Source organism: Oncorhynchus gorbuscha, linkage group LG21 (genome assembly GCF_021184085.1).
Source record: "Oncorhynchus gorbuscha isolate QuinsamMale2020 ecotype Even-year linkage group LG21, OgorEven_v1.0, whole genome shotgun sequence".
NCBI classification, from domain to species: Eukaryota; Metazoa; Chordata; class Actinopteri; order Salmoniformes; family Salmonidae; genus Oncorhynchus; species Oncorhynchus gorbuscha.
Window position 1 is genome coordinate 60,729,311 of NC_060193.1, and position 25,739 is coordinate 60,755,049.

The window sequence follows — 25,739 nt, forward strand, 5'->3', positions numbered from 1 at the left end:
TCTTGCAGTCATCTTTGCAGGACGGCCACTCCTAGGGAGAGTAGCAACAGTGCTGAACTTTCTCCATTTATAAACTATTTGTCTTACCGTGAACTGATGAACATCAAGACTTTCAGAGATACTTTTGTAACCCTTTCCAGCTTTATGCAGGTCAACAATTCTAAATCTGAGTTCTTCTGAGATCTCTCTTGTTCGAGACATGGTTCCCATCAGGCAATGCTTCTTGTGAATAGCAAACTCACATTTTGTGAGTGTTTTTATAGGACAGGGCAGCTCTAACCAACATCTCCAAACTCATCTCATTGATTGGTCTCCAGGTTAGCTGACCCCTGACTCCAATTATCTTTTGGAGAAGTCATTAGCCTGGGGGTTCACATACCTTTTCCAACCTACACTGTGAATGTTTAAATGATGTAATCAATATGGACAAGAAAAATACAATAATTGGTGTGTTATTAGTTTAAGCAGACTGTGTTGTCTGTTGTTGTGACCTAGATGAAGATCAGATCAAATGTGATGACCAATTTATTCAGAAATCCAGGTCATTCCAAAGTGTTCACATACTTTTTCTTGCCACTGTGTGTGTGTGTGTGTGTGTGTGTGTGTGTGTGTGTGTGTGTGTGTGTGTGTGTGTGTGTGTGTGTGTGTGTGTGTGTGTGTGTGTGTGTGTGTGTGTGTGTGTGTGTGTGTGTGTGTGTGTGTGTGTGTGTGTGTGTGTGTGTGTGTGTGTGTGTGTACAAAACACACACTACAGCAGAGCATAACAGCGTGTCCTGAATATGCCCTGTCAGGAACACACTACAGCAGAGTCTCTAGTCCTTTTCTGCTGAGTTGTAGAAAACAAACAATCCAATACCAATTCATCATAACAACAAAGTCTGCTGCTTCCTGCCTTGAAATGAATGGAACCCCTTTTCCAACAGAACCAGATGAATGTGGTGGTGTTCACTGCCTTGAATGAGCAGGTGGTTCACACACAAAAATAGACAACTTTGTGTGTGTGAGTAGTCCTTTTTCCTTTTGGCAATGGCGAGTTCTTTAAAAAAAAAATCAGAATTGACATGTTTTCCTTTGGAGTGTTTGTCTCAGCCCCTTAGCTGGGCTCTGTAGAATGAGCTGCTGGGCTCTGTAGAATGAGCTGCTGGGCTCTGTAGAATGAGCTGCTGGGCTCTGTAGAATGAGCTGCTGGGCTCTGTAGAATGAGCTGCTGGGCTCTGTAGAATGAGCTGCTGGGCTCTGTAGAATGAGCTGCTGGGCTCTGTAGAATGAGCTGCTGGGCTCTGTAGAATGAGCTGCTGGGCTCTGTAGAATGAGCTGCTGGGCTCTGTAGAATGAGCTGCTGGGCTCTGTAGAATGAGCTGCTGGGCTCTGTAGAATGAGCTGCTGGGCTCTGTAGAATGAGCTGCTGGGCTCTGTAGAATGAGCTGCTGGGCCACACAGGCTTTGAAGAGGGCAGGCCACGCTTACAGCTGGATCCAACTGGATCCTCCCTCTCCTTTAACTGGATCCTCCCTCTCCTTTAACTGGATCCTCCCTGTCCTTTAACTGGATCCTCCCTCTCCTTTAACTGGATCCTCCCTCTCCTTTAACTGGATCCTCCCTCTCCTTTAACTGGATCCTCCCTCTCTTTTAACTGGATCCTCCCAGAGGAGGATCCAGTTAAGAGAGGATTTTTTTTTCATTTTCAGAGAGCAGAGCTGAGCTGAGCTGTTCATTTTCAGAGCGCAGAGCTGAGCTGAGCTGTTCATTTTCAGAGAGCAGAGCTGAGCTGAGCTGTTCATTTTCAGAGAGCAGAGCTGAGCTGAGCTGTTCATTTTCAGAGAGCAGAGCTGAGCTGTTCATTTTCAGAGAGCAGAGCTGAGCTGAGCTGTTCATTTTCAGAGAGCAGAGCTGAGCTGAGCTGTTCATTTTCAGAGAGCAGAGCTGCTGAGCTGTTCATTTTCAGAGAGCAAAGCTGAGCTGTTCATTTTCAGAGAGCAGAGCTGAGCTGTTCATTTTCAGAGAGCAGAGCTGAGCTGAGCTGTTCATTTTCAGAGAGCTGAGCTGAGCTGTTCATTTTCAGAGAGCAGAGCTGAGCTGTTCATTTTCAGAGAGCAGAGCTGAGCTGAGCTGTTCATTTTCAGAGAGCAGAGCTGAGCTGTTCATTTTCAGAGAGCAGAGCTGAGCTGAGCTGTTCATTTTCAGAGAGCAGAGCTGAGCTGAGCTGTTCATTTTCAGAGAGCAGAGCTGAGCTGAGCTGTTCATTTTCAGAGAGCAGAGCTGAGCTGAGCTGTTCATTTTCAGAGAGCAGAGCTGAGCTGTTCATTTTCAGAGAGCAGAGCTGAGCTGTTCATTTTCAGAGAGCAGAGCTGAGCTGAGCTGTTCATTTTCAGAGAGCAGAGCTGAGCTGAGCTGTTCATTTTCAGAGAGCAGAGCTGAGCTGAGCTGTTCATTTTCAGAGAGCAGAGCTGAGCTGAGCTGTTCATTTTCAGAGAGCAGAGCTGAGCTGTTCATTTTCAGAGAGCAGAGCTGAGCTGTTCATTTTCAGAGAGCAGAGCTGAGCTGAGCTGTTCATTTTCAGAGAGCTGAGCTGAGCTGTTCATTTTCAGAGAGCAGAGCTGAGCTGAGCTGTTCATTTTCAGAGAGCAGAGCTGAGCTGAGCTGTTCATTTTCAGAGAGCAGAGCTGAGCTGTTCATTTTCAGAGAGCAGAGCTGAGCTGAGCTGTTCATTTTCAGAGAGCAGAGCTGAGCTGAGCTGTTCATTTTCAGAGAGCAGAGCTGAGCTGAGCTGTTCATTTTCAGAGAGCAGAGCTGAGCTGAGCTGTTCATTTTCAGAGAGCAGAGCTGAGCTGTTCATTTTCAGAGAGCAGAGCTGAGCTGTTCATTTTCAGAGAGCAGAGCTGAGCTGAGCTGTTCATTTTCAGAGAGCAGAGCTGAGCTGTTCATTTTCAGAGAGCAGAGCTGAGCTGTTCATTTTCAGAGAGCAGAGCTGAGCTGAGCTGTTCATTTTCAGAGAGCAGAGCTGAGCTGTTCATTTTCAGAGAGCAGAGCTGAGCTGTTCAAGTTTTTTTTGCCACAGTCAGAAAACAAAACATTCAACTCGGTCTGTAAAATATTTAGACTATTCCTCCTCTCAGAAACATCTCTTATCCTCCTCCTCCTCTCAGAAACATCTCTCCATCTTAGTTATCCTCCTCCTCTCAGAAACATCTCTTATCCTCCTCCTCCTCTCAGAAACATCTCTTATCCTCCTCCTCCTCTCAGAAACATCTCTTATCCTCCTCCTCCTCTCAGAAACATCTCTTATCCTCCTCCTCCTCTCAGAAACATCTCTTATCCTCCTCCTCTCAGAAACATCTCTTATCCTCCTCCTCCTCTCAGAAACATCTCTTATCCTCCTCCTCTCAGAAACATCTCTTATCCTCCTCCTCTCAGAAACATCTCTCCATCTTAGTTATCCTCCTCCTCTCAGAAACATCTCTCCATCTTAGTTATCCTCCTCCTCCTCTTAGAAACATATCTCCATCTTAGTTATCCTCCTCCTCTTCTCAGAAACATCTCTCCACCTTAGTTATCCTCCTCCTCTCAGAAACATCTCTTCATCTTTGTTATCCTCCTCCTCTCAGAAACATCTCTTCATCTTTGTTATCCTCCTCCTCTCAGAAATCCTTCCTGTTCCACGGGGTGTATTCTGGTTCCAGTCGTGGCGTTCCGTTCTCCCTGAGGAACCGATCCTCTGCCCTGGCCCGGGTCCAGTTTGACCTGTCAGAACACACTGACTTCACCATCCACTTCCCTCCACACTCTGCAGGTCGGTATTTGATTGATTGATTGATAGACACATTGACTGTGACTGAAATGCTCTGAGAAGATAGACTATCATAAACTGTCAGCCTAGTTCCATTTAGATGTATGGATTACTAAACTGGAGGCCTAATATTGAGAGCCAGGTGTTGGTGTGCTGCAGGTACGAGCCAGGAGCCAGACGTGTTTGTGATGGATTTACAGGGGCAGCAGACTGCCCAGTGTTGCCTGGTGTTCTCCCCTAAACAAGTAAGGGCTCCGTCCTCCCTCCTCTGTTTTCATTATCCCTCATCTATACTCATTTTCAACTATTAATCACCAGCACATCAATCACCTTCCACAGTACTCCACCTACATCTATCTGTGTCTATTAATCACTAACACATCAACCACCTTCCACAGTACTCCACCTACATCCATCTGTGTCTATTAATCACTAACACATCAACCACCTTCCACAGTACTCCACCTACATCTGTGTCTATTAATCACTAACACATCAACCACCTTCCACAGTACTCCACCTACATCTATCTGTGTCTATTAATCACTAACACATCAACCACCTTCCACAGTACTCCACCTACATCTGTGTCTATTAATCACTAACACATCAACCACCTTCCACAGTACTCCACCTACATCTATCTGTGTCTATTAATCACTAACACATCAACCACCTTCCACAGTACTCCACCTACATCTATCTGTGTCTATTAATCACTAACACATCAACCACCTTCCACAGTACTCCACCTACATCTATCTGTGTCTATTAATCACTAACACATCAACCACCTTCCACAGTACTCCACCTACATCTATCTGTGTCTATTAATCACTAACACATCAACCACCTTCCACAGTACTCCACCTACATCTGTGTCTATTAATCACTAACACATCAACCACCTTCCACAGTACTCCACCTACATCTATCTGTGTCTATTAATCACTAACACATCAACCACCTTCCACAGTACTCCACCTACATCTGTGTCTATTAATCACTAACACATCAACCACCTTCCACAGTACTCCACCTACATCTATCTGTGTCTATTAATCACCAACACATCAATCACCTTCCACAGTACTCCACCTACATCTATCTGTGTCTATTAATCACTAACACATCAACCACCTTCCACAGTACTCCACCTACATCTGTGTCTATTAATCACTAACACATCAATCACCTTCCACAGTACTCCACCTACATCTGTGTCTATTAATCACTAACACATCAATCACCTTCCACAGTACTCCACCTACATCTGTGTCTATTAATCACTAACACATCAACCACCTTCCACAGTACTCCACCTACATCTATCTGTGTCTATTAATCACTAACACATCAACCACCTTCCACAGTACTCCACCTACATCTGTGTCTATTAATCACTAACACATCAACCACCTTCCACAGTACTCCACCTACATCTATCTGTGTCTATTAATCACTAACACATCAACCACCTTCCACAGTATTCCACCTACATCTGTGTCTATTAATCACTAACACATCAACCACCTTCCACAGTACTCCACCTACATCTGTGTCTATTAATCACTAACACATCAACCACCTTCCACAGTACTCCACCTACATCTGTGTCTATTAATCACTAACACATCAACCACCTTCCACAGTACTCCACCTACATCTGTGTCTATTAATCACTAACACATCAACCACCTTCCACAGTACTCCACCTACATCTGTGTCTATTAATCACTAACACATCAACCACCTTCCACAGTACTCCACCTACATCTGTGTCTATTAATCACTAACACATCAACCACCTTCCACAGTACTCCACCTACATCTATCTGTGTCTATTAATCACTAACACATCAACCACCTTCCACAGTACTCCACCTACATCTATCTGTGTCTATTAATCACTAACACATCAACCACCTTCCACAGTACTCCACCTACATCTGTGTCTATTAATCACTAACACATCAACCACCTTCCACAGTACTCCACCTACATCTGTGTCTATTAATCACTAACACATCAACCACCTTCCACAGTACTCCACCTACATCTGTGTCTATTAATCACTAACACATCAATCACCTTCCACAGTACTCCACCTACATCTGTGTCTATTAATCACTAACACATCAACCACCTTCCACAGTACTCCACCTACATCTGTGTCTATTAATCACTAACACATCAACCACCTTCCACAGTACTCCACCTACATCTATCTGTGTCTATTAATCACTAACACATCAACCACCTTCCACAGTACTCCACCTACATCTATCTGTGTCTATTAATCACTAACACATCAATCACCTTCCACAGTACTCCACCTACATCTATCTGTGTCTATTAATCACTAACACATCAATCACCTTCCACAGTACTCCACCTACATCTGTGTCTATTAATCACTAACACATCAACCACCTTCCACAGTACTCCACCTACATCTATCTGTGTCTATTAATCACTAACACATCAACCACCTTCCACAGTACTCCACCTACATCTATCTGTGTCTATTAATCACTAACACATCAACCACCTTCCACAGTACTCCATCTACATCTATCTGTGTCTATTAATCACTAACACATCAACCACCTTCCACAGTACTCCACCTACATCTATCTGTGTCTATTAATCACTAACACATCAACCACCTTCCACAGTACTCCACCTACATCTATCTGTGTCTATTAATCACTAACACATCAACCACCTTCCACAGTACTCCACCTACATCTATCTGTGTCTATTAATCACTAACACATCAACCACCTTCCACAGTACTCCACCTACATCTATCTGTGTCTATTAATCACTAACACATCAACCACCTTCCACAGTACTCCACCTACATCTATCTGTGTCTATTAATCACTAACACATCAACCACCTTCCACAGTACTCCACCTACATCTATCTGTGTCTATTAATCACTAACACATCAACCACCTTCCACAGTACTCCACCTACATCTGTGTCTATTAATCACTAACACATCAACCACCTTCCACAGTACTCCACCTACATCTGTGTCTATTAATCACTAACACATCAACCACCTTCCACAGTACTCCACCTACATCTGTGTCTATTAATCACTAACACATCAACCACCTTCCACAGTACTCCACCTACATCTATCTGTGTCTATTAATCACTAACACATCAACCACCTTCCACAGTACTCCACCTACATCTGTGTCTATTAATCACTAACACATCAATCACCTTCCACAGTACTCCACCTACATCTGTGTCTATTAATCACTAACACATCAACCACCTTCCACAGTACTCCACCTACATCTGTGTCTATTAATCACTAACACATCAACCACCTTCCACAGTACTCCACCTACATCTATCTGTGTCTATTAATCACTAACACATCAACCACCTTCCACAGTACTCCACCTACATCTGTGTCTATTAATCACTAACACATCAATCACCTTCCACAGTACTCCACCTACATCTATCTGTGTCTATTAATCACTAACACATCAACCACCTTCCACAGTACTCCACCTACATCTATCTGTGTCTATTAATCACTAACACATCAACCACCTTCCACAGTACTCCACCTACATCTATCTGTGTCTATTAATCACTAACACATCAATCACCTTCCACAGTACTCCACCTACATCTGTGTCTATTAATCACTAACACATCAACCACCTTCCACAGTACTCCACCTACATCTGTGTCTATTAATCACTAACACATCAACCACCTTCCACAGTACTCCACCTACATCTGTGTCTATTAATCACTAACACATCAACCACCTTCCACAGTACTCCACCTACATCTATCTGTATCTATTAATCACTAACACATCAACCACCTTCCACAGTACTCCACCTACATCTATCTGTGTCTATTAATCACTAACACATCAACCACCTTCCACAGTACTCCACCTACATCTATCTGTGTCTATTAATCACTAACACATCAATCACCTTCCACAGTACTCCACCTACATCTATCTGTGTCTATTAATCACTAACACATCAACCACCTTCCACAGTACTCCACCTACATCTATCTGTGTCTATTAATCACTAACACATCAACCACCTTCCACAGTACTCCACCTACATCTATCTGTGTCTATTAATCACTAACACATCAACCACCTTCCACAGTACTCCACCTACATCTATCTGTGTCTATTAATCACTAACACATCAACCACCTTCCACAGTACTCCACCTACATCTGTGTCTATTAATCACTAACACATCAACCACCTTCCACAGTACTCCACCTACATCTGTGTCTATTAATCACTAACACATCAACCACCTTCCACAGTACTCCACCTACATCTGTGTCTATTAATCACTAACACATCAACCACCTTCCACAGTACTCCACCTACATCTGTGTCTATTAATCACTAACACATCAACCACCTTCCACAGTACTCCACCTACATCTGTGTCTATTAATCACTAACACATCAACCACCTTCCACAGTACTCCACCTACATCTGTGTCTATTAATCACTAACACATCAACCACCTTCCACAGTACTCCACCTACATCTGTGTCTATTAATCACTAACACATCAACCACCTTCCACAGTACTCCACCTACATCTATCTGTATCTATTAATCACTAACACATCAACCACCTTCCACAGTACTCCACCTACATCTATCTGTGTCTATTAATCACTAACACATCAATCACCTTCCACAGTACTCCACCTACATCTATCTGTGTCTATTAATCACTAACACATCAACCACCTTCCACAGTACTCCACCTACATCTATCTGTGTCTATTAATCACTAACACATCAACCACCTTCCACAGTACTCCACCTACATCTATCTGTGTCTATTAATCACTAACACATCAACCACCTTCCACAGTACTCCACCTACATCTATCTGTGTCTATTAATCACTAACACATCAACCACCTTCCACAGTACTCCACCTACATCTGTGTTTATAATAGACATGTTTTCCCTGAACACAGAGACATCAAGGATAAGTTCTCTCCACCATAATCATGATCCTAACCTCACCATTACACCAAACTGAACTGACCCAAACCCCATCCCATCTCTATCAGTCGGTAGTTCCTGTGTTTGTCCTGCAGGTGGCAGCGTATGACTTCAACCTGCCTGTGACGGTCAACGGTGTGGGCATGCCTCCCTTCTCCTCTTCCTTCTCCTCCGCCCCTCCCAACTCTGTCCCCAAGTCCTCCTCTTCCCGGGACCAACACATCGTCACCCCGCGCCCGCTGCCCATCGCCATGGAGACGCTATCACGCAGGGTGCAGGCCACAGGTTAGAGAGGTGGAGATACGGGGTCAGAAAGTGTGTCAGTTGCCTGCCTGAACCATTGGCCTGAACAGATGGACTGAGATGTTCTGTCCCTGCAGTATACTTAATATATATATATATATTAATTTTTTATAAAACTTTTCTTGCTGCTTTTCCTTGACAGGAAACAAACAACAGACAAAAACAAGAAACAACTTAACATTTACATACATTTCCACAAACATCAATGAAATCACACTCTCTCAGACCTACCTGTTCCCACTGTATCCACATCCAACGTTGTTTCCAATACTTGTAAGACTCCATATGACCTCACAATGTGCTATGTTGTTTCTGTCCCTATCTATTATATTAGACAGTAATGACACTACACACTCAGCATTCCATAGGGCTCTGAGATAAGACAATAGGTTGAAGGTAAGAGTGGTTTAGGAGCTGAGATAAGACAATAGGTTGAAGATAAGAGTGGTTTAGGAGCTGAGATAAGACAATAGGTTGAAAATAAGAGTGGTTTAGGAGCTGTGATAAGACAATAGGTTGAAGGTAAGAGTGGTTTAGGAGCTGAGAAAAGACAATAGGTTGAAGATAAGAGTGTTTTAGGAGCTGAGATAAGACAATAGGTTGAAGATAAGAGTGGTTTAGGAGCTGAGATAAGACAATAGGTTGAAGATAAGAGTGGTTTAGGAGCTGAGATAAGACAATAGGTTGAAGATAAGAGTGGTTTAGGAGCTGAGATAAGACAATAGGTTGAAGATAAGAGTGGTTTAGGAGCTGAGATAAGACAATAGGTTGAAGATAAGAGTGTTTTAGGAGCTGAGATAAGACAATAGGTTGAAGATAAGAGTGGTTTAGGAGCTGAGATAAGACAATAGGTTGAAGATAAGAGTGGTTTAGGAGCTGAGATAAGACAATAGGTTGAAGATAAGAGTGGTTTAGGAGCTGAGATAAGACAATAGGTTGAAGATAATAGTGTTTTAGGAGCTGAGATAAGACAATAGGTTGAAGATAAGAGTGGTTTAGGAGCTGAGATAAGACAATAGGTTGAAGATAAGAGTGGTTTAGGAGCTGAGATAAGACAATAGGTTGAAGATAAGAGTGGTTTAGGAGCTGAGATAAGACAATAGGTTGAAAATAAGAGTGGTTTAGGAGCTGTGATAAGACAATAGGTTGAAGGTAAGAGTGGTTTAGGAGCTGAGAAAAGACAATAGGTTGAAGATAAGAGTGTTTTAGGAGCTGAGATAAGACAATAGGTTGAAAATAAGAGTGGTTTAGGAGCTGAGATAAGACAATAGGTTGAAGATAAGAGTGGTTTAGGAGCTGTGATAAGACAATAGGTTGAAGATAAGAGTGGTTTAGGAGCTGTGATAAGACAATAGGGTGAAGATAAGAGTGTTTTAGGAGCTGAGATGGGACAATAGATTGAAGATAAGAGTGGTTTAGGAGCTGTGTAATTAGCACTTAAGATATTCTGTCCCTGTGTGTCTCTCAGCCCTGTGTGTCCCGCTGGAGATGTCCCCATCAAGTCTCCAGTTTGATCTGGAGCCCTTTAGCTCAGTCACTACTACCTCACAAACTCAGGTAGCTACTGTCACCTCACCACTCCACCAACTACTAAAGCAGGTAGATTCTGAATGGCAGATGTTTCTCATGGCTGGCAGAGAGAAAGAGCTTGATATTCCCAACTGAGAGGCAGTTTGTGTGTTGTTGGGCTGAGCTACAACCAGCTGGAAGCTCTTCTCATCTGTTGTCTCCAGACCGTAGAGCTGAGGAACGTGTCTGACAAGAGGGTGAGCTGGAGGATTGACTGCAGCGCTGCAGTAACACCAGGAGGGGGCAGTAGCACCAGCAGCAATGAGGGACTGTTCACTGTCTGTCCTACCGCTGGGACACTGGAGCCATTGCAGTGTGTGTCTGTCACTGTCTCCCTCTCTCCTGAGAGAGTCCCACCAGGTTAACCCCTCTCTCACCTCACCCTCAGAGCTCACTTTTGGTGGACAGTTAATATAATTATAATAACAACACTCCAAAGTTCATCGTTCTTTATTTTATTTAACATGACAAGTCAGTTAAGAGCAAATTATTATTTACAATGACGGCCAAACCTGGACGACTCTGGGACAATTGTGCGCCGCCCTATGGGACTCCCAATCACAGCCGGTTGTGATACAGCCTGTAATCGAACCAGGGTCTGTAGTGACGCCTCAGTGCCTTAGACCTCTGCTCCACTCAGGTTCAGGCGTTATGTTTAGATGAGTCCTGCTGCTACTGAATGATTTCATGGAGGTTCTGGAAGTGTTTTTTAATGTGTTTTGTTCTGCATCTTCACTCTTTCTACCAGTGACAGCGGGTCAGATCGAGGTGTCCCTCCCTCTGTTTCTGTCTGAGGAGGGGCAGGAGGAGAGAGAGGGGGAGGAGGGGGGAGCCCCTCACCCCTACAGGGTGCTGTCTCTCAGTGCCACCCCTCACCCCCCAGCATCACCTTCCTCCCCCTCGAGTCCTCCTCACCCCTGTCCCTCTGGACACACCCTCCACCACCACCCTCTTCCTGCTCCTCACCGGGTACCCCAGGTCTGTACCACCCATTCACCTGCCTGTCATGATGGGCTTCCACCCACTAACTGACTGTTTACTGTAGTACAGTAATGATCTCTATGCTCTGATAGGTAGCCTGTGTATTTATAACCTGATCCAGCAGTGTTACAGCTCCAGATAAACAGATCTGCATTTCCATGCAGTAATAATACAGAATAGAGTCCCATTATAGAGTCCCATTATAGAGTCCCATTATAGAGTCCCATTATAGAGTCGTTATAGAGTCCCATTATAGAGTCCCATTATAGAGTCCCATTATAAAGTCCCATTATAGAGTCCCATTATAGAGTCGTCATAGAGTCCCATTATAGAGTCCCATTACAGAGTCCCATTATAGAATCCCATTATAGTCCCATTATAGATTCCCATTATAGAGTCCCATTATAGAGTCCCATTATAGTCCCATTATAGAGTCCCATTATAGAGTCCCATTATAGTCCCATTATAGAGTCCCATTATAGAGTCCCATTATAGAGTCCCATTATAGTCCCATTATAGAGTCTCATTATAGAGTCCCATTATAAAGTCCCATTATAGAGTCCCATTATAGAGTCCCATTATAGAGTCCCATTATAAAGTCCCATTATAGAGTCCCATTATAGAGTCCCATTATAGTCCCATTATAGAGTCCCATTATAGAGTCGTTATAGAGTCCCATTATAGAGTCCCATTATAGAGTCCCATTATAGAGTCCCAATATAGTCCCATTATAGAGTCCCATTATAGAGTCCCATTATAGAGTCCCAATATAGTCCCATTATAGAGTCCCATTATAAAGTCCCATTATAGAGTCCCATTATAGAGTCCCATTATAGAGTCGTTATAGAGTCCCATTATAGAGTCCCATTATAGAGTCCCATTATAAAGTCCCATTATAGAGTCCCATTATAGAGTCCCATTATAGTCCCATTATAGAGTCCCATTATAGAGTCGTTATAGAGTCCCATTATAGAGTCCCATTATAGAGTCCCATTATAGAGTCCCAATATAGTCCCATTATAGAGTCCCATTATAGTCCCATTATAGAGTCCCATTATAGAGTCCCATTATAGAGTCCCATTATAGTCCCATTATAGAGTCCCATTATAGAGTCGTCATAGAGTCCCATTATAGAGTCCCATTACAGAGTCCCATTATAGAATCCCATTATAGTCCCATTATAGATTCCCATTATAGAGTCCCATTATAGAGTCCCATTATAGTCCCATTATAGAGTCCCATTATAGAGTCCCATTATAGTCCCATTATAGAGTCCCATTATAGAGTCCCATTATAGAGTCCCATTATAGTCCCATTATAGAGTCTCATTATAGAGTCCCATTATAAAGTCCCATTATAGAGTCCCATTATAGAGTCCCATTATAGAGTCCCATTATAAAGTCCCATTATAGAGTCCCATTATAGAGTCCCATTATAGTCCCAATATAGAGTCCCATTATAGAGTCGTTATAGAGTCCCATTATAGAGTCCCATTATAGAGTCCCATTATAGAGTCCCAATATAGTCCCATTATAGAGTCCCATTATAGAGTCCCATTATAAAGTCCCATTATAGAGTCCCATTATAGAGTCCCATTATAGAGTCGTTATAGAGTCCCATTATAGAGTCCCATTATAGAGTCCCATTATAAAGTCCCATTATAGAGTCCCATTATAGAGTCCCATTATAGTCCCATTATAGAGTCCCATTATAGAGTCGTTATAGAGTCCCATTATAGAGTCCCATTATAGAGTCCCATTATAGAGTCCCAATATAGTCCCATTATAGAGTCCCATTATAGTCCCATTATAGAGTCCCATTATAGTCCCATTATAGAGTCCCATTATAGAGTCGTTATAGAGTCCCATTATAGAGTCCCATTACAGAGTCCCATTATAGAATCCCATTATAGTCCCATTATAGATTCCCATTATAGAGTCCCATTATAGAGTCCCATTATAGTCCCATTATAGAGTCCCATTATAGAGTCCCATTATAGTCCCATTATAGAGTCCCATTATAGAGTCCCATTATAGTCCCATTATAGTCCCATTATAGAGTCTCATTATAGAGTCCCATTATAAAGTCCCATTATAGAGTCCCATTATAGAGTCCCATTATAGAGTCCCATTATAAAGTCCCATTATAGAGTCCCATTATAGAGTCCCATTATAGTCCCATTATAGAGTCCCATTATAGAGTCATTATAGAGTCCCATTATAGAGTCCCATTATAGAGTCCCATTATAGAGTCCCAATATAGTCCCATTATAGAGTCCCATTATAGTCCCATTATAGAGTCCCATTATAGAGTCCCATTATAGAGTCCCATTATAGTCCCATTATAGAGTCCCATTATAGAGTCGTTATAGAGTCCCATTATAGAGTCCCATTATAGAGTCCCATTATAGAATCCCATTATAGTCCCATTATAGATTCCCATTATAGAGTCCCATTATAGAGTCCCATTATAGTCCCATTATAGAGTCCCATTATAGTCCCATTATAGAGTCGTTATAGAGTCCCATTATAGAGTCCCATTATAGTCCCATTATAGTCCCATTATAGTCCCATTATAGTCTCATTATAGAGTCCCATTATAAAGTCCCATTATAGAGTCCCATTATAGAGTCCCATTATAGAGTGCCATTATAGAGTCCCATTATAGAGTCGTTATAGAGTCGTTATAGAGTCCCATTATAGAGTCGTTATAGAGTCCCATTATAGAGTCCCATTATAGAGTCCCATTATAGAATCCCATTATAGTCCCATTATAGAGTCCCATTATAGAGTCCCATTATAGAGTCCCATTATAGTCCCATTATAGAGTCCCATTATAGAGTCGTTATAGAGTCCCATTATAGAGTCCCATTATAGAGTCGTTATAGAGTCCCATTATAGAGTCCCATTATAGAGTCCCATTATAGAGTCGTTATAGAGTCATATATTAATATCCCATATAGTGTAATACAGTCTCACCTCTGTGACCTTTGCCTTCTGACCCTAGTGGTTCCTGTCTGCGTGTGGAGGTGGAGGAGATGGTTCTGAAGGATGGCAGTCGGGTGAAGCCCCTCTCAGTCAGCCTGCCCCACAATGGCACCGTCCCTCCCCAGACCCACACAGAGCCCCAGACCCACTCAGAGCCCCAGACCCACACAGAGCCCCAGACCCACACAGAGCCCCAGACCCCCATCAGCTGCACAGTGACCTTCTGCTCCCCTCAGCCCCTGGACCTCAGCTCACACATCACATTCCTGGACCACCTCAACAACAGGTACGGATACTTAGGAAACCTCGTCCCAGTCAGCCACACATACTGTTCATTACCTCTCTCTCTTTTGTACTCTAGATCTTTCTCTGTTTCCTTCTCTGTCTCTCTCTCTCTCTCTCTCTCTCTCTCTCTCTCTCTCTCTCTCTCTCTCTCTCTCTCTCTCTCTCTCTCTCTCGCTCTCTCTCTCTCTCTCTCTCTCTCTCTCTGTCTCTCTCTCTCTCTCTCTCTCTCTCTCTCTCTCTCTCTCTCTCTCTCTCTCTCTCTCTCTCTCTCTCTCTCGCTCTCTCTCTCTCTCTCTCTGTCTGTCTCTCTCTCTCTCTCTCTCTCTCTCTCTCTCTCTCTCTCTCTCTCTCTCTCTCTCTCTCTCTCTCTCTCTGTCTCGGTCTCGGTCTCTCAAGTCAATTCAATTCAAGGGGCTTTATTGGCATGGGAAACATGTGTTAACATTGCCAAAGCAAGTGAGGTAGATAATATACAAAAGTGAAATAAACAATCAATATTAACAGTAAACATTACACATACAGAAGTTTCAAAACAATAAAAACATTACAAATGTCATATTATATATACACTGCTCAAAAAAATAAAGGGAACACTTAAACAATACAATGTAACTCCAAGACAATCACACTTCTGTGAAATCAACCTGTCCACTTAGGAAGCAACACTGATTGACAATAAATTGCACATGCTTTTGTGCAAATGGAATAGACAACAGGTAGAAATTATAGGCAATTAGCAAGACACCCCCAATAAAGGAGTGGATCTGCAGGTGGGACAACAGACCACTTCTCAGTTCCTATGCTTCCTAGCTGATGTTTTGGTCACTTTTGAATGCTGGCGGTGCTTTCACTCTAGTGGTAGCATGAGACTGAGTCTACAACCCACACAAGTGGCTCAGGTAGTGCAGCTCATCCAGGATGGCAAATCAATGCGAGCTGTGGCAAGAAGGTTTGCTGTGTCTGTCAGCGTAGTGTCCAGAGCATGGAGGCGCTACCAGGAGACAGGCCAGTACATCAGGAGACGTGGAGGAGGCCATAGGAGGGCAACAACCCAGCAGCAGGACCGCTACCTCCGCAGTTGTGCAAGGAGGAGCAGGAGGAGCACTGCCAGAACCCTGCAAAAGGACCTCCAGCAGGCCACAAATGTGCATGTGTCTGCTCAAACGGTCAGAAACAGACTCCATGAGGGTGGGTATGAGGGCCCGACGTCCACAGGTGGGGGTTGTGCTTACAGCCCAACACCGTGCAGCACGTTTGGCATTTGTTCTTCACAGATGAAAGCAGGTTCACACTGAACACGTGACAGACGTGACAGAGTCTGGTGGAGAATATTCTGCTGCCTGCAACATCCTCCAGCATGACCGGGTTGGCGGTGGGTCAGTCATGGTGTGGGGTGGCATTTCTTTGGGGGCCCGCACAGCCCTCCATGTGCTCGCCAGAGGTAGCCTGACTGCCACTAGTTACCGAGATGAGATCCTCAGACCCCTTGTGAGACCATATGTTGGTGTGGTTGGCCCTGGGTTTCTCCTAATGCAAGACAAACAAGTTGTAGGGAGGTCATACAGGCATGTGGAGGCCACACACACTACTGAGCCTCATTTGGACTTGTTTTAAGGATATTACATCAAAGTTGGATCAGCCTGTAGTGTTGTTTTCCACTTTAATTTTGAGTATGACCTCAATCCAGACCTCCATGGGTTGATACATTTGATTTCCATTGATCATTTTTGTGTGATTTTGTTGTCAGTACATTCAACTATGTAAAGAAAAAAGTATTTAATAAGAATATTTAATTCATTCAGATGTAGGATGTGTTATTTTAGTGTTCCCTTTATTTTTTTGAGCAGTGTATATACAGTGTTGCAACGATGTACAAATGGTTAAGGATACACAAGGGAAAATAAATAAGCATAGATATGGGGTGTATTTACAATGGTGTTTGTTCTTCACAGGTTGCCCTTTTCTAGTGGCAACAGGTTACTAATCTTGCTGCTGTGATGTCACACTGTGGTATTTCACCCAGTAGTTATGGGAGTTTTATCAAAATTGGATTTGTTTTCAAAATCTTTGTGGATCTGTGTAATCTGAGGGAAATATGTGTCTCTAATATGGTCATACATTGGGCAGGAGGTTAGGAAGTGCAGCTCAGTTTCCACCTCATTTTGTGGGCAGTGAGCACATAGCCTGTTTTCTCTTGAGAGCCATGTCTGCCTACGGCGGCCTTTCTCAATAGCAAGGCTATGCTCACTGTGTCTGTACATAGTCAAAGCTTTCCTTAAGTTTGGGTCAGTCACAGTGGTCAGGTATTCTGCCACTGTGTACTCTCTGTTTAGGGCCAACTAGCATTCTAGTTTGCTCTGTTTTTTTGTTCATTCTTCCAAAGTAATTATCTTTTTGTTTTCTCATGATTTGGTCGGGTCTAATTGTGTTGCTGTCCTGCGGGTCTGTGGGGTGTGTTTGTGTTTGTGAACAGAGCCCCAGGACCAGCTTGCTTAGGGAACTCTTCTCCAGGTTCATCTCTCTGTAGGCGATGGCTTTATTATGGAAGGTTTGTGAATCGCTTCCTTTTAGGTGGTTGTAGAATTTAACGGCTCTTTTCTGGATTTTGATCATTAGTGGGTATCGGCTTAATTCTGGTCTGCGTTCATTATTTGGTGTTCTACGTTGTACACGGAGGATATTTTTTGCAGAATTCTGCATGCAGTCTCAATTTGGTGTTTGTCCCATTTTGTGGAGTCTTGGTTGGTGAGCGGACCCCAGACCTCACAACCATAAAGGGCAATGGGCTCTATGACTAATTCAAGTATTTTTTTAGCCAGATCCTAATTAGTATGTTGAATTTGATGTTCCTTTTGACGGCATAGAAGGCCCTTCTTGCCGTGTCTCTGAGATCATTTCTCTCTTTCTCTTACTCTTTCTCTTTCTCTTTCTCAAACCTCTCTCTCTCTCTCTCTCTCTCTCTCTCTCTCTCTCTCTCTCTCTCTCTCTCTCTCTCTCTCTCTCTCTCTCTCTCTCTCTCTCTCTCTCTCTCTCTCTCTCTCTCTCTCTCTCTCTCTCATAATTCTCCCGAGCTTCATCCAGTGATGTATTCATTTCTCTCCTCTCTCTCTCTCCTGTCTTAGTCCAAAGTTGTACATGATGTAATCATTTCTCTCCTCCTCTCTCCTGTCTTAGTCCAGAGTTATACATGATGTTCTCCTGTCTTAGTCCAGAGTTGTACATGATGTATTCATTTCTCTCCTCTCTCTCTCTCTCTCTCCTGTCTTAGTCCAGAGTTGTACATGATGTTCTCCTGTCTTAGTCCAGAGTTGTACATGATGTTCTCCTGTCTTAGTCCAGAGTTGTACATGATGTTCTCCTGTCTTAGTCCAGAGTTGTACATGATGTTCTCCTGTCTTAGTCCAGAGTTGTACATGATGTTCTCCTGTCTTAGTCCAGAGTTGTACATGATGTTCTCCTGTCTTAGTCCAGAGTTGTACATGATGTTCTCCTGTCTTAGTCCAGAGTTGTACATGATGTTCTCCTGTCTTAGTCCAGAGTTGTACATGATGTTCTCCTGTCTTAGTCCAGAGTTGTACATGATGTTCTCCTGTCTTAGTCCAGAGTTGTACATGATGTTCTCCTGTCTTAGTCCAGAGTTGTACATGATGTTCTCCTGTCTTAGTCAGAGTTGTACATGATGTTCTCCTGTCTTAGTCAGAGTTGTACATGATGTTCTCCTGTCTTAGTCCAGAGTTGTACATGATGTTCTCCTGTCTTAGTCCAGAGTTGTACATGATGTTCTCCTGTCTTAGTCCAGAGTTGTACATGATGTTCTCCTGTCTTAGTCAGAGTTGTACATGATGTTCTCCTGTCTTAGTCCAGAGTTGTACATGATGTTCTCCTGTCTTAGTCCAGAGTTGTACATGATGTTCTCCTGTCTTAGTCCAGAGTTGTACATGATGTTCTCCTGTCTTAGTCCAGAGTTGTACATGATGTTCTCCTGTCTTAGTCCAGAGTTGTACATGATGTTCTCCTGTCTTAGTCAGAGTTGTACATGATGTTCTCCTGTCTTAGTCCAGAGTTGTACATGATGTTCTCCTGTCTTAGTCCAGAGTTGTACATGATGTTCTCCTGTCTTAGTCCAGAGTTGTACATGATGTTCTCCTGTCTTAGTCCAGAGTTGTACATGATGTTCTCCTGTCTTAGTCCAGAGTTGTACATGATGTTCTCCTGTCTTAGTCCAGAGTTGTACATGATGTAATCATTTCTCTCCTATCTGTCGGTCTCTTCAGGTTCAGGGTGGAGGTCTGTGCTACAGCAGATAACAGTTTGTTGACAGTGTGGCCCTACCTGGCTCTGCACCGCTCTGAGCAGCAGATAGTCCTCAAGACTGGTACGTCCTGCTGTCCTGTTCTGTACCCACAACACACTGCACCGTGTACAGCATTCATACACTCACACTGAGGAGGACTGTCTACTAATCCCAAATCAAATCAAATCTAATTTTATTTGTCACATACACATGGTTAGCAGATGTTAATGCGAGTGTAGCGAAATGCTTGTGCTTCTAGTTCCGACAATGCAGTAATAACCAACAAGTAATCGAGCTAACAATTCCAAAACTACTACCTTATAGACACAAGTGTAAGGGGATAAAGAATATGTACATAAAGATATATGAGCGAGTGATGGTACAGAGCGGCATAGGCAAGATACAGTAGATGGTATCGAGTACAGTATATACATATGAGATGAGTATGTAAACAAAGTGGCATAGTTAAAGTGGCTAGTGATACATGTATTACATAAGGATGCAGTAGATGATATAGAGTACAGTATATACATATACATATGAGATGAATAATGTAGGGTATGTAAACATTATATTAGGTAGCATTGTTTAAAGTGGCTAGTGATATATTTCCCATCAATTCCCATTATTAAAGTGGCTGGAGTTGGGTCAGTGTCAATGACAGTGTGTTGGCAGCAGCCATTCAATGTTAGTGGTGGCTGTTTAACAGTCTGATGGCCTTGAGATAGAAGCTGTTTTTCAGTGTCTCGGTCCCAGCTTTGATGCACCTGTACTGACCTCGCCTTCTGGATGATAGCGGGGTGAACAGGCAGTGGCTCGGGTGGTTGTTGTCCTTGATGATCTTTATGGCCTTCCTGTGACATCGGGTGGTGTAGGTGTCCTGGAGGGCAGGTAGTTTGCCCCCGGTGATGCGTTGTGCAGACCTCACTACCCTCTGGAGAGCCTTACGGTTGTGGGCGGAGCAGTTGCCGTACCAGGCGGTGATACAGCCCGACAGGATGCTCTCGATTGTGCATCTGTAGAAGTTTGTGAGTGCTTTTGGTGGCAAGCCGAATTTCTTCAGCCTCCTGAGGTTGAAGAGGCGCTGCTGCGCCTTCTTCACGACGCTGTCAGTGTGAGTGGACCAATTCAGTTTGTCTGTGATATGTACGCCGAGGAACTTAAAACTTACTACCCTCTCCACTACTGTTCCATCAACGTGGATAGGGGGGTGTTCCCTCTGCTGTTTCCTGAAGTCCACAATCATCTCCTTAGTTTTGTTGACGTTGAGTGTGAGGTTATTTTCCTGACACCACACTCCGAGGGCCCTCACCTCCTCCCTGTAGGCTGTCTCATCGTAGTTGGTAATCAAGCCTACCACTGTTGTGTCGTCCGCAAACTTGATGATTGAGTTGGAGGCGTGCGTGGCCACGCAGTCGTGGGTGAACAGGGAGTACAGGAGAGGGCTCAGAACGCACCCTTGTGGGGCCCCAGTTTTGAGGATCAGCGGGGTAGAAATGTTGTTGCCTACCCTCACCACCTGGGGTCGGCCCGTCAGGAAGTCCAGTACCCAGTTGCACAGGGCGGGGTCGAGACCCAGGGTCTCGAGCTTGATGACGAGCTTGGAGGGCACTATGGTGTTAAATGCCAAGCTGTAGTCGATGAACAGCATTCTCACATAGGTATTCCTCTTGTCGAGATGGGTTAGGGCAGTGTGCAGTGTGGTTGAGATTGCATCGTCTGTGGACCTATTTGGGCGGTAAGCAAATTGGAGTGGGTCTAGGGTGTCAGGTAGGGTGAAGGTGATATGGTCCTTGACTAGTCTCTCAAAGCACTTCATGATGATACTTACTAATCTAAGTATCTGTGTTCTCCCACCCCCAACCCTAAATTGTCCATGTGGTTGTCACTCAGGTTGTCTGAGCGGCTGCAGCGGCGAATCAGGGCCCTCTCAGATGACAGGGAAGGCGGTGCTACAGCCATGCTACTCCCCCAGCCCTCTCTCTCGCTACACTTCCTCCTCCTCCACCTTCGCTTTCCTCTCCTCCACCAGTAATCACTCCACCTCTGGTGAGACACACCTCTACAGCTACACTGCTACTCCCCCAGCCCTCTGTCTCGCTACACTTCCTCCTCCTCCACCTTCGCTTTCCTCTCCTCCACCAGTAATCACTCCACCTCTGGTGAGACACACCTCTACAGCTACAGCCATGCTACTCCCCCAGCCCTCTCTCTCGCTACACTTCCTCCTCCTCCACCTTCGCTTTCCTCTCCTCCACCAGTAATCACTCCACCTCTGGTGAGACACACCTCTACAGCTACACTGCTACTCCCTCAGCCCTCTCTCTCGCTACACTTCCTCCTCCTCCACCTTCGCTTTCCTCTCCTCCACCAGTAATCACTCCACCTCTGGTGAGACACACCTCTACAGCTACACTGCTACTCCCTCAGCCCTCTCTCTCGCTACACTTCCTCCTCCTCCACCTTCGCTTTCCTCTCCTCCACCAGTAATCACTCCACCTCTGGTGAGACACACCTCTACAGCTACAGCCATGCTACTCCCCAGCCCTCTCTCTCGCTACACTTCCTCCTCCTCCACCTTCGCTTTCCTCTCCTCCACCAGTAATCACTCCACCTCTGGTGAGACACACCTCTACAGCTACACTGCTACTCCCTCAGCCCTCTCTCTCGCTACACTTCCTCCTCCTCCACCTTCGCTTTCCTCTCCTCCACCAGTAATCACTCCACCTCTGGTGAGACACACCTCTACAGCTACACTGCTACTCCCTCAGCCCTCTCTCTCGCTACACTTCCTCCTCCTCCACCTTCGCTTTCCTCTCCTCCACCAGTAATCACTCCACCTCTGGTGAGACACACCTCTACAGCTACAGCCATGCTACTCCCCCAGCCCTCTCTCTCGCTACACTTCCTCCTCCTCCACCTTCGCTTTCCTCTCCTCCACCAGTAATCACTCCACCTCTGGTGAGACACACCTCTACAGCTACACTGCTACTCCCTCAGCCCTCTCTCTCGCTACACTTCCTCCTCCTCCAACTTCGCTTTCCTCTCCTCCACCAGTAATCACTCCACCTCTGGTGAGACACACCTCTACAGCTACACTGCTACTCCCTCAGCCCTCTGTCTCGCTACACTTCCTCCTCCTCCACCTTCGCTTTCCTCTCCTCCACCAGTAATCACGCCACCTCTGGTGAGACACACCTCTACAGCTACACTGCTACTCCCTCAGCCCTCTCTCTCGCTACACTTCCTCCTCCTCCACCTTTGTTTTCCTCTCCTCCACCAGTAATCACTCCACCTCTGGTGAGACACACCTCTACAGCTACAGCCATGCTACTCCCCCAGCCCTCTGTCTCGCTACACTTCCTCCTCCTCCACCTTCGATTTCCTCTCCTCCACCAGTAATCACTCCACCTCTGGTGAGACACACCTCTACAGCTACACTGCTACTCCCTCAGCCCTCTGTCTCGCTACACTTCCTCCTCCTCCACCTTCGCTTTCCTCTCCTCCACCAGTAATCACTCCACCTCTGGTGAGACACACCTCCACAGCTACACTGCTACACACCAGACCTGGTCAAATACAGTATGTGAAGTACGGTGAAGTACTGGGGCCTTAACTTGGTTTTCCCCCTACAAAGGTACCACTACCACAATCCACAAATAATAACCCCAACGTGCCCATTCCAAGCTGAATCAAACATATTGACCTGCCTTCAGACTCTGGAGACAGCAGGAGTAGGGCTGGGTGTGCAGGACCAGGACCTAGAGGGAAGGAGGACTGGCCCCAGAAGGAGACAGAGGGTGAGAGAGAGACGGATGGTGTGACTGACCAGCAGCAGTGGCAGCAGCAGGGTATACCAGTGTTTCCAGGGCAGGACTCAGAGGAGGGGTTGTACTACCACAGCATCCTGCAGGTAACAACTGGTAAATCACTCTGGGACAACTGCTGATAGAACAAAGGCTGTATAGCTAAATGTGACTGGTTGATTGGTTGATTGCTTGCAGGCCGTACAGAAGTGGTTCAGTCAGTTTGGCTGGCCCCGTGGACCAAACCCCATCTCTCTACCACGCTCTCTCAGAAGGTAAACCTCATCTCTCTACCACGCTCTCTCAGATGGTAAACCTCATCTCTCTACCACGCTCTCTCAGAAGGTAAACCTCATCTCTCTACCACGCTCTCTCAGAAGGTAAACCTCATCTCTCTACCACGCTCTCTCAGAAGGTAAACCTCATCTCTCTACCACGCTCTCTCAGAAGGTAAACCTCATCTCTCTACCACGCTCTCTCAGAAGGTAGATGGACTGGTATCCGTCACACATATTTTTATTTTATGTTTTCATTACATTATGTTATTATTCGTCTCTCCTCTCTCTCTCCCTCTCTCTCTCTCTTTCTCCCTCCCTCCCCCTCTCTCTCTCTCTCTCTCTCTCTCTCTCTCTCTCTCTCTCTCTCTCTCTCTCTCTCTCTCTCTCTCTCTCTCTCTCTCTCTCTCTCCCTCTCTCTCTTTCTCCCTCTCTCTCTTTTTCTCCCTCCCCTCTCTCCCTCTCTCTCTCTCTCTCTCTCTCTCTCTTTCTCCCTCCCCTCTCTCTTTCTCTCTCTCTCTTTCTTTCTCCCTCCTCTCTCTCTCTCTCTCTCTCTCTCTCTATCTCTCTTTCTCCCTCCCTCCCTCCCCCTCCCTCCCTCCCTCCCTCCCTCCCTCCCTCCCTCCCTCCCTCCCTCCCTCCCTCCCTCTCTCTCTCTCTCTCTCTCTCTCTCTCTCTCTCTCTCTCTCTCTCTCTCTCTCTCTCTCTCTCTCTCTCTCTCTCTCTCTCTCTCTCTCTGTCTATCTCTCCCCAGGGTGGTATGTAGAGTCCAGACAGTAGACTCCAGCTCTAGTGAGTGGAGGAACTCGTACCTTATGAGTCAAGGTAAAGACACACGGACCATCTACGACATGCTGCGTCACCTGAGTGGACAGACACTTCCTGGTGTGAGCACCAACCAATCGCTGCCCTGCAACCTCACTGAGCGCGTGCAGCAGCTTCTTCACTGGAACACAGTGCTGCTGGCCTTCCTCAGGTACCACACAGACACTTAATCACTCATACACGGACAACTCCGCCGGGCCTCCGTGTACACACGTACACACGTACACACGTACACACGTACACACTTACACACGTACACACGTACACACGTACACACGTACATACTTACACACTTACACACTTACACACGTACACACGTACACACGTACACACGTACACACTTACACACGTACACACGTACACACTTACACACTTACACACTTACACACGTACACACGTACACACGTACACACGTACACACTTACACACTTACACACGTACACACGTACACACGTACACACGTACACACGTACACACGTACACACTTACACACGTACACACGTACACACTTACACACGTACACACGTACACACGTACACACGTACACACGTACACATGTACACACGTACACACGTACACACGTACACACTTACACACTTACACACGTACACATGTACACACTTACACACGTACACACGTACACACTTACACACGTACACACGTACACACGCAGGCACACACCCTCACCAGCCTACTCACTGTGTTGTGATCTTCAGGAGGCAGGGAGCCTGTCTGTCCCACATCAGACCCCAGTACCTGTTAGACTCCCAGGAGTTCAGCCACTGGAGCTCTCTACAGGCCCAGTGTGATCAGAGGGGGCTGGACTACAGCAGCAAGGTCTTTGAATCCCTCAGTAAAAGGGCCTGGATGGATGTTCTACTGCAGACCTACAAGGCAAGAGAGTGTAGTCTCTCTCTCTCAATTCAAATTCAATTCAATTCAAGGGCTTTATTGGCATGGGAAACATGTGTTAACATTGCCAAAGCAAGTGAAGTAGATAATATATAAAGTGAAATAAACAATAAACATGAACAGTAAACATTACACATACAGAAGTTTCAAAACAATAAAGACAAATGTCATGTTATATATATATATATATATACAGTGTTGTAACAATGTACAAATGGTTAAAGTACACAAGGGAAAATAAATAAGCATAAATATGGGTTGTATTTACAATGGTGTTTGTTCTTCACTGGTTGCCCAGTGGCAACAGGTCACAAATCTCTCTCTGTCTCTCTCTCCGTCTCTCTCTATATATCTCTTTCTCTCTCTCTCTCCCTCTGTGTCCTGATCAGCAGTCTGAGAAATGTATCTGTGTCTGTCTGTCTGTCCCCTCCTCCCCAGGTGCTAGTCCTGCCGCGGGTGACAGAGGGTCCCTTGTCCCTGGGCCTCCAGAGCTGTGACAGTGGCAGCATGGAGCAGCAGGTCCCCAGGATAGACCCAAAGCCCCTGACCTCTAACGTCTACTCCACCTGGGAGAGGAGGCTACTCACCTGGCTCAACCTGCACTACCACAGCATGAGGACTACCGTCTGGAGCCCACTCACCTCTACAGGTAGGAGGGGGGTGTTGA

General features: G+C 45.1%; 1 protein-coding gene across 1 annotated transcript in view; it reads left to right on the forward strand.

The window, feature by feature from the left end:
• LOC124008067 (cilia- and flagella-associated protein 47-like) overlaps nt 1–25,739 on the forward strand; it is a 27,232-nt gene extending 1,493 nt beyond the window's left edge. Inside the window, exons 2-16 of the mRNA XM_046318971.1 lie at nt 3,643–3,790; nt 3,947–4,032; nt 8,931–9,120; nt 10,607–10,695; nt 10,872–10,985; nt 11,591–11,685; nt 14,695–14,961; nt 19,235–19,335; nt 21,148–21,303; nt 22,971–23,167; nt 23,259–23,335; nt 24,090–24,311; nt 24,877–25,054; nt 25,511–25,627; nt 25,722–25,739. Of these exons, the coding sequence (XP_046174927.1) occupies nt 3,643–3,790; nt 3,947–4,032; nt 8,931–9,120; nt 10,607–10,695; nt 10,872–10,985; nt 11,591–11,685; nt 14,695–14,961; nt 19,235–19,335; nt 21,148–21,303; nt 22,971–23,167; nt 23,259–23,335; nt 24,090–24,311; nt 24,877–25,054; nt 25,511–25,627; nt 25,722–25,739 (2,055 nt within the window). The remainder of the gene's footprint in view (nt 1–3,642; nt 3,791–3,946; nt 4,033–8,930; nt 9,121–10,606; nt 10,696–10,871; nt 10,986–11,590; nt 11,686–14,694; nt 14,962–19,234; nt 19,336–21,147; nt 21,304–22,970; nt 23,168–23,258; nt 23,336–24,089; nt 24,312–24,876; nt 25,055–25,510; nt 25,628–25,721) is intronic.